The 15790-nt window shown below is 38.2% G+C and overlaps 1 protein-coding gene across 4 annotated transcripts in view; it reads right to left on the reverse strand.

The window, feature by feature from the left end:
* GALNT7 (polypeptide N-acetylgalactosaminyltransferase 7) overlaps positions 1–15790 on the reverse strand; it is a 135950-nt gene that overhangs the window by 58951 nt on the left and 61209 nt on the right. For all 4 annotated transcript variants that reach the window (XM_070608021.1, XM_070608024.1, XM_070608004.1 and 1 more), the window contains exon 2: positions 5670–6130. In XM_070608021.1, coding sequence (XP_070464122.1) covers positions 5670–6130 — 461 coding nt within the window. The remainder of the gene's footprint in view (positions 1–5669; positions 6131–15790) is intronic.

A 15790-nucleotide genomic window follows, 5' to 3' on the forward strand; every position in this document is an offset into this window, starting at 1 on the left:
ACCCCATAAGGCTATCAGCTGACTTCTCAGCAGAAACCTTACAGGCCAGAAGGGAGTGGCACCATATATTCAAAGTGCTGAAAGGAAAACAAAACTACAGCCAAGAATACTCTACCCGGCAAGGCTATCATTCAGAATGGAAGGAGAGATAAAGACTTCTCCAGACAAGCAAAAACTAAAGGAGTATATCACTACTAAACTGGCCTTACAAGAAATGTTAAAGCTTATGTAAGTGGAAAAGAAAAGACCACAAATAGGAATGAGAATATTATAAAAGAAAAAATATCACTGTTAAAGGCAATTATACAGGAAAGGTAGTGATCAACCACCTATGAAGCTGGTAGGAAGGTCAAAAGACAAAAGTACTAAAATTATGTATTTCCACGACAAGAAGTTAAGGGGTACACACACAAAAAAGAGGTAAAATATGATATCAAAAACCTAAAACGTGGGGGACAGGTAGGGTAAAAGAGTAGGGCTTTTAGTAAGAGGTCAAACTTAAGAGACCATCAATTTAATATAGACTGCTATTTACATAGGTTTTTATAAATGGTAATCACAAATCAAAAGCCTACAATAAATACACAAAAAATTAAGAGAAAGGAACCCAACCATAACACTAAAAAAAAGCCATCAAATCATAAGAAAAGAGAGCAAGAGAAGAAGAAAGGGACAGATGAGAACTAAAAAAAAAAATCCAGAAAAAAAGTCACGAAATGGCAATAAATACATTGCTTATCAATAGTTACTTTAAATGTCAATGGACTAAATGCTCCAATCAAAAGACATAGGGTGGCTGAATGGATAAAAAAACAAGATGCATATATATGCTACATACAAGAGACACACCTCAGACCTAAAGACACTCACAAACTGAAAGTGAAGGGATGGGAAAGGACACTCCATGCAAATGGAAATGAAAAGAAAGCTGGGGTAGCAATACTTATGTCCAACAAAATAGACTTTAAAACAAAAACTGTAATAAGTGACAAAGAAGGGCATTACATAATGATAAAGGGAACAATCCAACAAGAGGACATAAGACTTGTAAATATCTATGAACCCAACATAGGAGCACTTAAATACATAAACAATTATAAACAGACATAAAAAGAAAAATTTGACAGTAACACAATAGTAACAGGCGACTTTAACACTCCACTTACAATGGACAGATCATCCAAACAGAAGATGAATAAGGAATCATTGGCCTTAAATGACACATAAGTCCATCTGGGCTTAGTAGATATATACAGAACATTCCATCCAGACTACACATTCTTTTTGAATGCACATGGAACATTCTCCAGGATAGATCACATGTTAGGCCACAAAATAAGTCCCAATAAATTTAAGAAGATTGAAATAATACCAAGCATCTTTTCTGACCACAACAGTATGACATTAGAAACCACCTACAAAAAGAAAACTGGAAAAGCCACAAATATGTGGAGATTAAACAAAATGCTACTGGACAACTACTGGGTCAACAAAAAAATCAAGGGAGAAATCAAAAAATACCTGGAAACAAATGAAAATGAAAATACAACATACCAAAATTTGGTAACAGTGGTACTGAGAGGGAAGTTTACAGCAATACAGGCCTACTTAAAAACAAGAGAAATCTCGAATAGACAATCTAAAAATACACCTAAAGGAACTAGAAAAAGAACAAACGAAGCCCCAAATCAGTAGAAGGAAGGAAACAATAAAAATCAGAGTGGAAATAAATGAAATAGAGACTTCAAAAAAAAAAAAAAAACAAGAGAGGCCAGCCCAGTGGTATAGTGGTTAAGTTCATGCACTCTGCTTCAGCAGCCCAGGGTTTGCAGGTTCAGGTACCAGGCACAGACCTACATACCACTCATCAAGCCATGCTGTGGTGGCATCCCACATAAAGTGGAAGGAGATTGACACAGTTGTTAGCCCAAGACTAATCTTTCTCAAGTAGGGGGGAAAAAATGAGGAAGATTGGCAACAAATGTTAGCTCAGGCCTAATCTTCCTCAGCAAAAAAAAAAATAAGGGCTTAGGAGCACTTGCTAAGATAGCCTCGGATCCTTTGATTTGATTGGAGACACAATACTTACAGGAATGATACGCAGAAACATGCAGCAATCCTATTTCTAGGTGCTGTTCCAGTTATGGAAGAGGAAAGAATATGAGGAATGAGTAGCCTATGCAAAGCATGGAAGAAGGAAGGAGGATAAGAGGAAAGAAAAGAAGGAAGGAAGGATGCAATGAAGAAAGGAAGGACAGGAGGGAGGGAGGGAGGAAGGAAGAAAATTGTAGAAGAGCAAGAAGTTTCAGAGGGCAATTGGTGTGTCTAAAATGATCAAAGGAGAGATGCAGAGTTTGCCATCATGGAAGGTGCAAATACAAGCAAGATGATGGAGATAAGGCAGTGTGTGACATTTACATTTTCTGAAAAGCAGAAGAGGACACCAAAGTTAAAATGTAACTGAAAACATTCAAATTTGACAAGAAGGTATGTGACCTGAAAAAAATGTGACAGCAATAAAAACAGCCAATAATATTTAAGTTTCGAACCAAAGGCCCGGGATAAAAGACTTTTAATCTGTTAAGTCACTTAATTATGATGCCAATCCTGAGAGATAGATATTGTTAGAACCATTCTAAGGATTGGATAACTGAGGGTTAGAGAGGATAAGTAACTGGTCTAAAATCTCATATCTAGTGATGGAGTCAAGATTTGAACACTGACAGACTTCATTCATTCATTCACTCATTCTCTCAACAGATATTTACCAACTAGATACTACCAAGCTCCTAGGTGTCAGTTACTGGTGAAGAAAATAGACATATTCCTTGCTTTCAAAACCTTATCATCTAATAAAAAAGACAGTCAATAAACACCTAAATAAACCACTATCTAATTATAAAATTTGATAAATACTATCAACAAAATGGCCCGAGAGCAGTAATACAAAATAAAGCAGGGCATTACCAAATTAGCATGGTTAGAGAGGTTTGACTGAGACCTAAAGGATGGGAAAGAGCCAGCCAATAAGAGGAAGGGAAGAAGCATTCAAAGAGGAGGGAGGAGACTGTGCAAAGGAACCAAGAAAAGGCCGACACAGCTAGAGCACTGAGCACAGCATAGTAGCGAGAGGAGGCTGGGCGGGCAGGGCAGGGTCGCGGCACAGGGCTGCTGCTAGTTAGGAGTTCGAATTTTATTGTATTGAATTTTACTTTAAGTGCATTGGGAAGGCAAAGAATGGTTTTATTTATTTATTTACTTTGGTGAGGAAGACTGCCCCTGAGCTAAAATCTGTTTGCCAATCTTCCTCTGTTTTTTTGTACGTAGGATGCTGCCACAGCATGGCTTGACGAGCGGTGTGCAGGTCCACACCTGGAATCCAAAACCGTGAACCCTGAGCTGCCAAAGGGAAGTGCATGAACTTAACCACTACGCCACCGGGCCAGCCCCAAGAATGGTTTTAGATAGGCTAGATTTGTTTGGCTCAAACACCATACTGGCTTCTGTGTAAATAAGGTAGGAGGCAAGAGTAGAAATAAACAGACCAGGAAGGAGGCTCTTGCAGGATTCCAAGACAGATGATGGTGACTTGGGCCTGGGTGGTTGCAGTGGAGATGAAAGAATGGCTCTCGGAAATAATCTGAGACATGTTTTGGTGGTAGAAACAAGAGGCCTTGCAGATAGAATACAGCGAGGGCTGAAGGAGAGGGAGGCACAGAGGATGACTCTAGTCCTGTGCACTGCTCCGTCTTGCATGTCATTTGATTTTCATAGCATATATCTTATATCGAAAAGTGAGCTGGATTTATATTGGTATTTTAAATGGCGTATCTTTTATAAATATTTCATGTGGTAAATCTCAGTTTCTACACTAAGCTCACCCTCTGATGGTAACACTGCACTGAAGCACATTGTCTGGGAAGAGACATACTTTGAGGTGGGGTGTGGTGGAAAGAGAAGGGGCTTTGACACCAAACCACCTTGGGTTGAGTCACAGCTCTGTCATATCGCTGGATACATACACACAACACTAAGCCTCAGACTGTACATACACAGGTAAGTACTCTCTCATAGTTTGGCTGTGAGAATTAGAAAGGATAACTTACAGTAAGTCCTGACATGTAGTAGAAAGTCAACAAATGTTAGACTCTGCCCTTCCTTTCCCTTTTTCCTGTTACAGTGGTGAGAACGCCATCAATAGGTTCTGAAAGAACCTTCTGTAACAGAGAGGAGTGGTTTGATTAAGTGCTATATTTTAGATGACTGAGATAGACTCCAGATAAGGGGCTGTAGATCCTGTTAGGGGTCCTAAAGGGTACTTGCATGGCAGTCCTAGTTCTGTAACAACCACCCTTACCCCCTGTCTTAGAAGAGGTGCCAGACATACAGGACGCCCAGTTATATTTGGATTTCAGATAAACAGCAATTTCTTTAAAAGCATAAGTATGTCCTGTACACAATTTGAGACATACTTAATGTTTTCCGTTGCTTATCTGAAATTCAAATTTAACTGAGCATCCTCTATTTTTATTTGCTAAACTTGGCAACCCTATGACTAGGCAAGTCTCTGCTTTGATTAGGAATAAATTGCTCCAAGCTGCTTCCTTCATAGTCCCTTGAGATGCTCCAACGCTTCTCTGTATGAAAGGTTGTCTCTCACATCATAGTTCTATGCTTCTACCCCTTCTACTTTCTTTGTATATTTCATTTACTCTCTCTCACTCTTACCAACAAATATATGAATTCCAAACTCTATTGAGTAACACTATATTAGGCACGCAATTTTACTTAGTGGTCATAAAAAATGCTGCTCTGTGTGTTGTGGGGGCAGTGGTGTGCGTGCGTGTGCTGTGTTAACCTTTTAAAATGAAGATTATGTTAATAACACATCATCATGAATACATTTTGAGAGTTTTCTGGTAGCAGTGAATTAAATCTGCATCCACATTATTGGAAACTATTTAGATCCTACAGGAGTAGAACCGGTTATTGAATAAACTGGAAGAGAAAAGCTTTGAGTTCATTCAATAATCACCGTCTACCAAAAGTTAAGAGTTGGAAATCCTTTAGTTTAAATCAAACTACGTGAAAAAGAACTTGAAAGTTTAGGCCATAGTTTTATCTGTCTAAGTGCTCCTTTTGCATATAGTCAGGAGTTTCCATTTCCAGTTTCAGGACTGAGGAAAAAAATTAAAGAAAACATAAATACCTAGTTAATTAAATGAGACATCTAGAGCAGTGTTACTCTTAGTTATTGTTCCACAACAAGCTAAGGAGCTTCATCCAGGATGAAAAGAAATACTTCAAGAAAGTTTTGTTATTAAAAAATTGTCAGGTGAACTAAACAAAGTATTTAATACTAGTTGATTTACATAATGGTACAAGCTCATTTTCTCATTGTGGACTGGTAACAAAAAATTCAGACTGGTGACAGTCTGGGGACCACATTTTAAGCAGCACTGATGTAAATGACCCCAGAATTTTCTAAGTCATACCCTCAATATAATGGCATAAATGGAGAGATCTCTTCCTTCTGGCCATTTTGTGGACCAAAGACCCTCTTATTTCCTTGAAATAAAGGCATAAATATTTTCTCCATTCTAACACCCTAACTAAATATCTATCAAAACAATAGTTGCCCCAATTTTAGAAAGAGGATGTGTGCTTACTCTTCTTGTCGTAAGTCATTGACGCTGCGGTCCAGTGAGATCATGTCACTTGCCACCATGTTAAATCCAAACTCTTTAATGCTGGCTTGAACTGCATGTTTGAATTCTGGTCCCAAAACCAATGGCTTGGCTTTCTCTCCAGGGCCACCAACCACTCCATGAGGCTCGGGTTCTTTGGGTTCAAAGTTACCGAGGATCCCTGGGCGTAGCACAGGATCACGGTAGGTGAATGTCTGAGGCTTAAATGTGAGATACTGCCTCTGTATTATGTCTTTCTGGTTATCTCCTCCAGCATGGCGCTCTTGTTCATTTTTGGCCTTGTTTTTTCTTCTAATAGACTCTAAGTCCACTTCTACTCCTTCAACATGAGGCCATGGTACCACAGGTTTGAATCTGTCATCCCCAGGAGCTAATCCATTGCCTCCTCGGTTAGGCATGGGGTTATTGACATCTCTCTCTTCCTATACAAAAGGGAGGGGATATACAATGAGTACATGAAGGCAAACCACAGCAGTTTATGATACCAATTTTCATGTCTACAAAAAGGCTGAGGCAACAATAAAATGGTTTAAAATGTGAAACAGAAGCAGGCCATTAACCAGGACTTCCCATTAGAAGACATCTTTAGCCAGGGAGGAGGGAGGACGTACCAAGAAATAGACTATTCTCTTGCCTTACCATTCCAAAATAAACAAATGGATGCATTTTTTACTTCTCCCCTTCTAAACCTAACTCTCTAGCAAAGACCTCTTAACAAAGCACATTGTTATGGGTTAGAGCAATGAGCTTCTAAGACCTATAACAAAATCAGACACTTAATAGGTCATGTGGTACAGTATGTAGTTTTCCCAGTTGTCTGGCATACGATACACATAACTTTTTGTCAGTAATACAGCCACACGGTGGGAGTGGTGTTAGATGTCACTCGTCATTAGGCTGGCTTCGTGCCCCTAAGGCAGAGGAACAAGGCAGGGATACACATTCAGTTCCAATTTGGTATTTTCTATTTAGCGAGAGTTCAGCTGAATTCAGAACTATAAAAAAAGCTCTAATAACTGTAACCAAGTCAGTTTGGGTTTTAAACCACACCCAATACCTACTTTGCCCCACTCCAAAGGCAGCCCAGGTAAAAGCAGCTTTTGCATGTAAGGATACTCTGCGAGGGCGGCCTCCCTACTCTGTTTAGATCCTCCTCATCACCAATGCAGACCTTTCAGTGAGAAATCCCGAGTGCTTTTGCTTCTGAGGTATTTTCTGTCAAGTTTTTGCTAAACCAGTACCATTCTTTGCACAAAGCACTGTTTCTCAGCATTAACATCAATCACCTCGGTGTCTTTGAAAAATACTGCTCTCTGTGTTCCACCCCCAGCCTCTGTGATTTAATTGCTTTGGGCATTCAGAGTTTTAAAAGTTCCCCAGGTGATTTTAATATGCACCCAAGCTTGAGAACTACTAACTTAAAGGGAGAGCTGCGAGCTATAATTAGACACGGGGATTACAGAGTATACACAGCTGGGGAAGAGGCAAGGCGAGCTTTGAACAAGTGCAAAATAGGCTAACTGGTCTGCCCCTTCACTCCACACTAAGATTATGGGATTCCTTAATAGATTCATAATACAATTAGTACCATCTAACCAAAATGTTTCTACAGCGTTAGAACGGTCTTGAACAGTAAAGTTAAAAACTTTGTTTTAAAGGGTACAGAAGTAAGATTCTAGGGCTGATGCTGATGCGTAGGTTGCTATCTACTGGCAGTTTAGCGACAAAGATCTCTTCAGAAAGTCAGTTAATGCAAATGTGAATTTAGTTGATGTTGACGTTTTGGTAAGGGATAGCTAACGATTGATTTTAGAGAGTTCAAAAAGGAATTTTAAAAATTTCTCAAGTTTTCAGGTAAATATAAGCATGTGATACCAAATTCAAAGTATCCAAAGGGCAGAGAGTGAAAAGCAAGTTTTCTGCCTTCCCTTCTGTAGAGGCAATCGTAGCCAGCACTGTCTGGTGGATCTTTCTACAGATGGTATATGCATGTATAAACATACATGTGTATATATAACAATTGTTTTTGAATGTGGGACATAGATTTTAATTGACTTATTAATTAAAAAGAGAACTGTAAGATGTTGCAACTGGTTCAAAGGTGAATCCAAAGAACAGACAAATATAGAAACATCAAGAATATTGCAAAGAAGTTACAAATAGACGCAAAACTGGTACAACTGGTCAATATCCAGAAGGCAATAACCAATTGCACTCCATTGTACACAATTCCCATGGACAAGAATCTTTTGCATTACTATCAGGTTTCTGTCATTTACAGGACTGTAAAATAGCTCAAAGATAATGAAAGGGTGAGATAACCTAGAAAGCTGAGTCAGACTATACCCAGTAATCTTTTTGGTCCATTTCAAAGAATTTTCTCAATTCTCCTCCTATAACACAAAACTAAATATAAAATGCAACTCTCAGCCTGATTATATAAATGTGATGCCTGTCTTCAGGCATGTGTTACAGGTACATAAGGCTTCTGGATCAGGCTTCTGATCATCACACAACTGAGCAGCAGGGACTTAGCTGGAGCCTAATCTGTGAGCCCTACTAAGAGTCAGAGGTAAATGGGTAGGAGGTAGTGTTGCCAGAAATCTTATATTCATGAAGTCCTTAAGATTCTCGTGGGAATTAACTCATCCAAAGGAGAGGAAGCCAAGCATGACTCTAATGGAGAGGTAGGCACCAAAGTTGAGGGGTGATTCTAATGATAGAAAAATATCCATTTCTCCAATTTATCTTCTGGCTTTTTCCAAAACTATACTCACTTATGGCAGTGTTGTAAGCAAATTAAAATAGAGAAATCACTATAAAAGTCTAAGATATTGGACCCAAGTTGATGTTGAACCAAGTATAACACAAAAAGGAGAAAGACATTCTCACCAACTTCAATTTTTCACATCAAGGCTCCAGTGCATCAGTAACCAGGAAGGTAAAAAGTGAGGAGAAGGAAATGTCACTAAATATAGAAATGTAGATTGAACAGGTCATCAGACGTCAACATGCATAACCATAGCATCCATTAGATTACCTAATATTCCACAGAGGGAAAATTGCATATTGGAAGAATGTGAAATATGATGGTACACGAAATCAAGATATCCAAATTGTGAAATACATGGTATGGTGTAGTTTGGCCAATGCTGAGGGAAAAATTACAAATTTAAATATTTCTGAAATTTACCCTCCTCAACAAGAGAATATTTAATAGATTCAAACTTAGTGCTTATCTTCTCCAAACATTGTTCTGATCTTTTCTTTGTCTAATCTTTGTTAGTGTTTATAGTTCCATTAGAAGTCTACCTGTCATTCTTCCCCTCATTGTGAGTTATTTCATTCTCTTCCAAGCGAGGTGATCAGATTTATATTGACTATACCTACATCCATTTCCTCAGCCCCCATCAACTTCTGATCTCCGGACTTTATAGTCAACTGCTTCCTGAACATTTCTACTTATATGTCTCTGGTACCTAAATTTAAGATACCCCAAACTGAATTTATAATTTGCCCCACATCACAAACCTGTTTCGACTACTGTCTTTCCCCTACTTCAGGGACTGGAACCATCATCCACTCAACTGATCAAGTCCAAAACCTGCATTTCATCCTGCATTTCTTGCTCTCTTTTATCTACCCTACTGACATCCAATCAATCACTAATTCTTGTCAATTCTAACACCTGTGTAGCTCCTGAATTTGGCGACTTCTCTCCATTACCCTCATTGCCATTGCCTTAGTTCATTACCCTCACCTCTTCATTGTTTTTTCTACATAGCAGCCATAGTGACTTTTCTGAAATTCAAATATGAACACGTCACTTGCCTTGCTTACAACATTCCACTGCTGGCCCACTCCCCTCAGGAGAATTTACACTGCTTAACAAGGTTGATAAGACTTTTCAGGCTCCAGCCTGCACCTCCATCACACCCACCAGAGCAGGGGTTGGTTAACTTTTCCTATAAAGGGTCCAGTAGTAAACATTTTAGGCTTTGCAGACCATAGGGTCTCTGCTGCCAATTATTTAAGTCTGCCATCATAGTGCAAAAGCAGCCACAGACAATATGTAAATGAATGGGTGTGGCTGTGTTCCAGTAACACTTTACTTACAAAGACAGGTGGTGGATGGACTTGGTCCCCCAACCCCTGCACTAGACTGTAAGTTCTGTGAAAGGATAGGGGTCATATCTATCATATGCACCATTGCATTGCCGATGCTTATCCTAGCATGTGATTCTTTAATAAATATTTATTGAGAAATAAATGAACCCTAAAATTTCTGCTTTGGTTAGGAGCGAGACTGAGAAGACAAGGGAAAGACAATGGAGAATACGGAGTGGGAAAGAGGGGTTTGGATCAGATAGCACCTTTCTGGCAATATTTTATGAATTCAGCAAGTGAATGGGACATAATTTTATATTCTCTGCACAGTATTGCACTCTTAATAATGCTATATAACAGTCACCAGAAAAATTGAATTTGCTCATTTCTCAATGCCTGTATGTCATTAAATCTGAAGGCAAAACCAAATATGAGAATTGTCTGTCTAACCTGAAGTCAATTAAGAATAATCATGTCAAATCTTAATGTTACATGATTCAAAGAATGGTTATAAAGCAGTGCAATACTCAACTCCCTCAAGAAGGAAAACTATATTCTCCTTCCTCCTGAGAGTGAATAAGAATCAGTAGACGCCTTTGTGACTCACTGGTACTCTAATACCTTCATAAGCACCAGCTGACTTACTGTATAGTCAAAGTCCATGAATCGCTGTTCATACAAATGGAAAAGAGAATAGCTGGATAATCTTCTCAGATCAGTCTATTCATAAAAGTGGAAACGTACTGACAAATATAATCACTTATCACCAGACGGAAATACGAGATTATCAGAAATCAAGTCCGACTATTCACCTTACACCTTACAAAGCTCCCCCCTCACCTCCAAATCCTACTTAAGTGTGATATTTTTCTAACATGGCCATGCCTCAGTAGAAATTATATGAATACGAATGGATTTGCAAAAACGGTCTGGAAAGCAAATGAAAGTAATATAGGCTTGTTCGGATTTGTAATTATAGGTGAACCCTAAAAAACTAAGCTCTTAATGATGAGCTTCTGCAGTCACATGCTCTCTTGAGAAATTACAATATAGCTCTCGGAAGTGGCCACTGCTAACAATATGCACACTATTTGGTTATCATTCTGTCTGAGCCACAGAACTTAAAAACAGAACAAGTCAAATTTAATTCTATGATTTAAAAACCCTCTTGATAAAAAACACCTTTGAGTAGAAAAATCACATCAGCTTTTTTTCTCTGGCTGTACTTGCTCACCCAGAAGGAGCAGAAGAAACAGGGGCAAAGAGAACAGGGAGGGAGGTGGTAAAAATAAAGAACTGCCAAAGTTCAGAAGAAACAGGGTGTGTTTGCAGGCTGGGCGTCCCCAAGCTCTCACCAACATGTGGCAGGATGTGGGTGGGAGTGTGGGGTACTCCAGCCTTAGTACCCTTGTTTCTCTGTGGTTAGCTAGAACTGGATTCTAAGCTAATCTGTCCCCTGCTGACATTTTCTGCTGAAAAATGTCTGAAGACCATCCAGTCTTGCTCCTTTCAGAGGACTGAGAGTTGATTGCATTGGGAATCAGTTGCCCTGTTGGGCATGAGAGGGAGGGTAGGGGTCAAGTAATTTGTCTGTGCTTAGTCAGGGCTTAAAATGGATAAACCCAAGATTAAACAGAGACTTTACTAGTCCTTGAATATCTAGGATGTCCTCCCTTACGGAAAAGCACCCTAATCCAAGTACATTTTAAGAGCCATATACCAGGAAGAGATTTAAGGCCAATAGCAACCCCTCTTGTTAGTAACTGGGGCAGAACTGAAAATGGAGAAGGGTGTGGCTTATCAGTAAGTAAAAGTATTACATTTTGATACAAAAATTTCTGCTGAACGAAACAGACTCATGTAAGAGGGATTCCTATTCTTCATTTTTATTCTCCTAAGTAACAGGCCAGGATATAAACCAAAAGGTAACAAAATGGAGAAAACAGCATGGCTGACTGACATCCCAGTAACTGCTTACCAAAAGAGATCCCGATCAGCTACTCTAGTACGATAAAGTAGACTGGCAGGGTAACCACTAGTCCAGGGTTAAGTACTATACACTAAGCCAGTTTGATCCAAACTTACTCTATGAAATGAGACACACTGAGACCCTGGAATATGGAGAGCTGCCTATTGCAAGATAGCTAATGATCATTCCTTTTCTTTTCTCTCAAAACTTATGATCCACGGTGGCAGCCACAGTTACAAAAGGGCGAGTTAGTGCTGCAGTTTTAACCACCTGCTGCAAAGATCTTACCAGGCTCATGAGGGAGCGTTTTGAGTCAATTAAATGCCAGTCCTACTTAACAAATAAGCAAAATATAAAATACAGTAGACAACACAGATCTATCCTGTGCTATTATGAATAATACTGAAATTAGTATCTTCCTAAAAAATTGGCTATGTCATACTTTTGAAGATTTAGTCATGTTAATAAAAGGGAGAGTTCCATTACAGAAGAGCCTCTCAAAAAATCTCATAGTTGTGAAACTTTGCTGTTAGTGCCGTGGCGTCGATTCCGACTCCTGGTAACCCTGTGTACAGCAGAGCAAAACCCTGCCCGGTCTTTTTTTTGCACTATCTTCTCATCTTCTGGCACTATATCAGACAATGCTCCGTTTCATGGCCAAATATTTTCAGGAGTGGGTGGCCAGGTCCTTCCTAGTCTATCTTAGTCTGGAAGCTCTGCTGAAACCCCTCTGTCTAACACAGGTGACCCTGCTGGTATTTGAAATACCGGTGGCACAGCTTTCAGCATCATAGCAACACGCAGCTACCACAGTATGACAACCGACAGATGGTGTGGTTCCCTGACCAGAAAATGAACCCAGGTCAGGGTGGTGAGAGTGGCGAATCTTAACCACTAGACCACTAGGGCTGGTTAGTTAGTACTTGCAGATTCGGATTTTCATGCATATCATAAGGTATTCTTAAGAGAAGTATCCATCTGCATTGACACAATAATTTTCTGAAGATTTCTGTGTATCTTGTAGAATAATCATGGTCAACTACAGAATATCTAGATATGACAAATTTTAAGTCTTGGGTTCTACTTCTCCCAGTTTAAACACAATTTCTTACCCATCACTAGGATGAGACAAGATAAGTTTGTGATTTACCTGACTTAAATAATGGAAAACTTAAAGTATTTAAAATACTATATACTCAGTAGAAAAATATCAACTATTTTTGGGAAATCAACTATTTGAGTTATTGAAGATAGCCTCATGAAGGTTATCTAAAATTACCTACATTTTCTGATGCCTAGAATGAGCTCTCAGTTTATCCTGGTCCAAGCATCCTTTTGGGTCCACTCCCTCTGGAGGCTGTGAATTCCCTTTTTTAGCACAAGGCATGTACTGTCATCCCAGCTGTTTCTAATCCACTCAAGGCTTTTTCCTGCAGGTAAATGATGAAATCTGGATGCTTAGAGTGGAAAACTCTGATCCTTTCTAAACATTTAAAATCATCTAAGAAACCAAATAAGGGTTAAAGAGGTTTCTTCCCACCAGATTAACTTGTCTGAAAAGTGTTTCAGAGATAAAAGGCAATACCAAAAAGAAAACTTCTGAAATATAAAAATATTCTAATTTTTTAAGTTTGATCTATTTGCATTCTAGATTATTCTAGTGATTAGGTATAGTTTAAAAATGGTTTTCACCATGTGTTAGTAAGCATGGGTAATAACATCCACTCCATTTCCTCAGAAGTATATAGTACAATTTAAAACAAAATTTAGTTTAACCAAACTAAAGTAAGTGATTGAACTGGTTAAACTTATCATAAAATTTACATTTTAAAACCCACGTCAATGCACTGCATTCCTGCATTCCCTCAGTGTCTGTTTCCATGTTTCTCCCCAATCAGACTGAGGGCTCTTTAAGGATAATCTGTGTGTCCCAGCACCGAGTAGACAGTGTGTGTTTCTTTACAGACTGAGAAAATGGGGGACACTTAGCTGTGGGTCATCTGTTCTTACCCTGCTGGAATAGAAACTGACTTTGGATTCACTGTTTTATGCCATTGCTTGGCTTGGGTTAAGCTAGTATTTTGAGAATCCAAATGAGATAACTAAAAACATTACTCTCCTGACAAATCCAAAATTTGAATAATCCTTTTTTCAGTTCCTTCTCTTCTTCAGATTTGGGTAAATCATGTCTGCAAGTGAAATTTGTTACTTCATGGAAAATGAGTACTTTATTTAAACATGAGAAAGTAAATCTGCTGGTGTTAGTCTTAGTCCTCTAGGCCAATTTATCTTGCAAATGGTTTCCTGCCAAATTTGGTCCTTGTTTTAAAACAGTAATAAGACAGAGATTCTAAGTCAGGTCAGAAAAATATCAGATTATATTCAAGAGGGAATACATTACAAAAAGAAATGGGCAATTAAAGGACCAAAATATGGGTTAATGACTATAATAGGAAATGAACAAACTGGTTATCTTTTTACGAAAACCTTTTATTTGTAAGATCGTTTAATGCCCAGATCAAAGTTATTATCATAGACAACTAAGAAGACTATGAAACATGAAACTTAAACATATTTATGAAATCCAAATAATTTTTATTTTTCAGAGACTTTAATAAAAATTCATGCCTTAGCTCATAAACTGAATCATATGCATACTTTACAGGCTTTAAAAAATATTTCTTATTATAAATTTAATATTAAATCTTTAGCTGACTGTAACTGAATTTTATGCATCAAACATGAGTATTAAAAAAATAATCAATAAATCATTTTGTAGTATATTTCAAAAGGTGATAAAGCTATCTTTGTCAAATTTTATGCCATCATTTCAGTGAAGAGCACAGAGATCAAGGCAGGGCTATAAATACAAGGCATATCAATGTCATTTAAAAGCCTCATCTCCCAAGGGTAGTAAAACACAGATTATATATCTCTTAGAAATTATAAAAGGATGTAGTGAGTAGATTTTAACTCTCTATTTTTGGAAGATAAGCAATTAAAAAGAAAACTCCTAAGTGGTATTTTCATTCTAAAAACAGCATACAAGTTACACAAAATATTTTTATAACATTGTCAATATTTTACAATAAATATCCTATCACATTATTCCTACAAAATGACCTGTCGAAAAGTAAGATAGGTATTGGGGAAGGAATGAGAAGAAGAAAAGGAAAGCAAAGTAATGAGAGAAAAATTTGTTAAAAAGAAACAACAGGCCCAAAATGGAGTCACTTATGCTAAGCCCCACCAAGACTTACTATCTAACCTAACTTCAGCCTTTCTGAGGAGTGGAATCTTAAACCAATCAGTCTAGAATTTCCTGATCTACACTAGTGAGGTAATCTGCCTAAGACTCCTGCCTCCCCCAAAGAGAAGGTGACCTCGCTGAAACAATTCACTTTTTCAACTTCTTTGTCCCACCCTCTTTCTGCCTATAAAAACCTTCCATTTTGTACAACTCCTTGGAGCTCCTCTCTACTTGCTAGATGGGATGCTGCTTGATTCATGAATCGCTGAATAAAAGCCAATTAGATCTTCAAATTTACTTGGTTGAATTTCCGTTCTTTAACAGATTATAAAATAAAATCTGTGAAGATTTTTAAACACATGAATAATTTATGTATGCATACATATTATGTATGCACATGGAGAGAGGAAATACACATTTAAAAACCAAATAGCTTAGTAGGGTAAGAAATAAAAAAATTAACCCTGCTGAATAGACCCGTCAAAAGAACAATCACAGTATTTCATCAGGTAGAGAAAGGAGGAACTACTTAAAAGCTGGATTGATTACAAATGAGGTCCCATCTGCTCCTCCTCTGCCCACTCACATAATGTTGCAGAACTTCCTTTCAGCTTGTGCCAATCAACTCTACTTTCTTACCTAGAAGAGCTAAGAATCTGCCCTTACTCTTTTTTCTAGATCATCTTTAAAATATTTTAAAAAAGCAATCCCAACATCAATCAGGAGCCACACCGTTAACACTTTTTTTTTTTTAAT

This window comes from Equus przewalskii, chromosome 2, assembly GCF_037783145.1.
Source record: "Equus przewalskii isolate Varuska chromosome 2, EquPr2, whole genome shotgun sequence".
NCBI classification, from domain to species: Eukaryota; Metazoa; Chordata; class Mammalia; order Perissodactyla; family Equidae; genus Equus; species Equus przewalskii.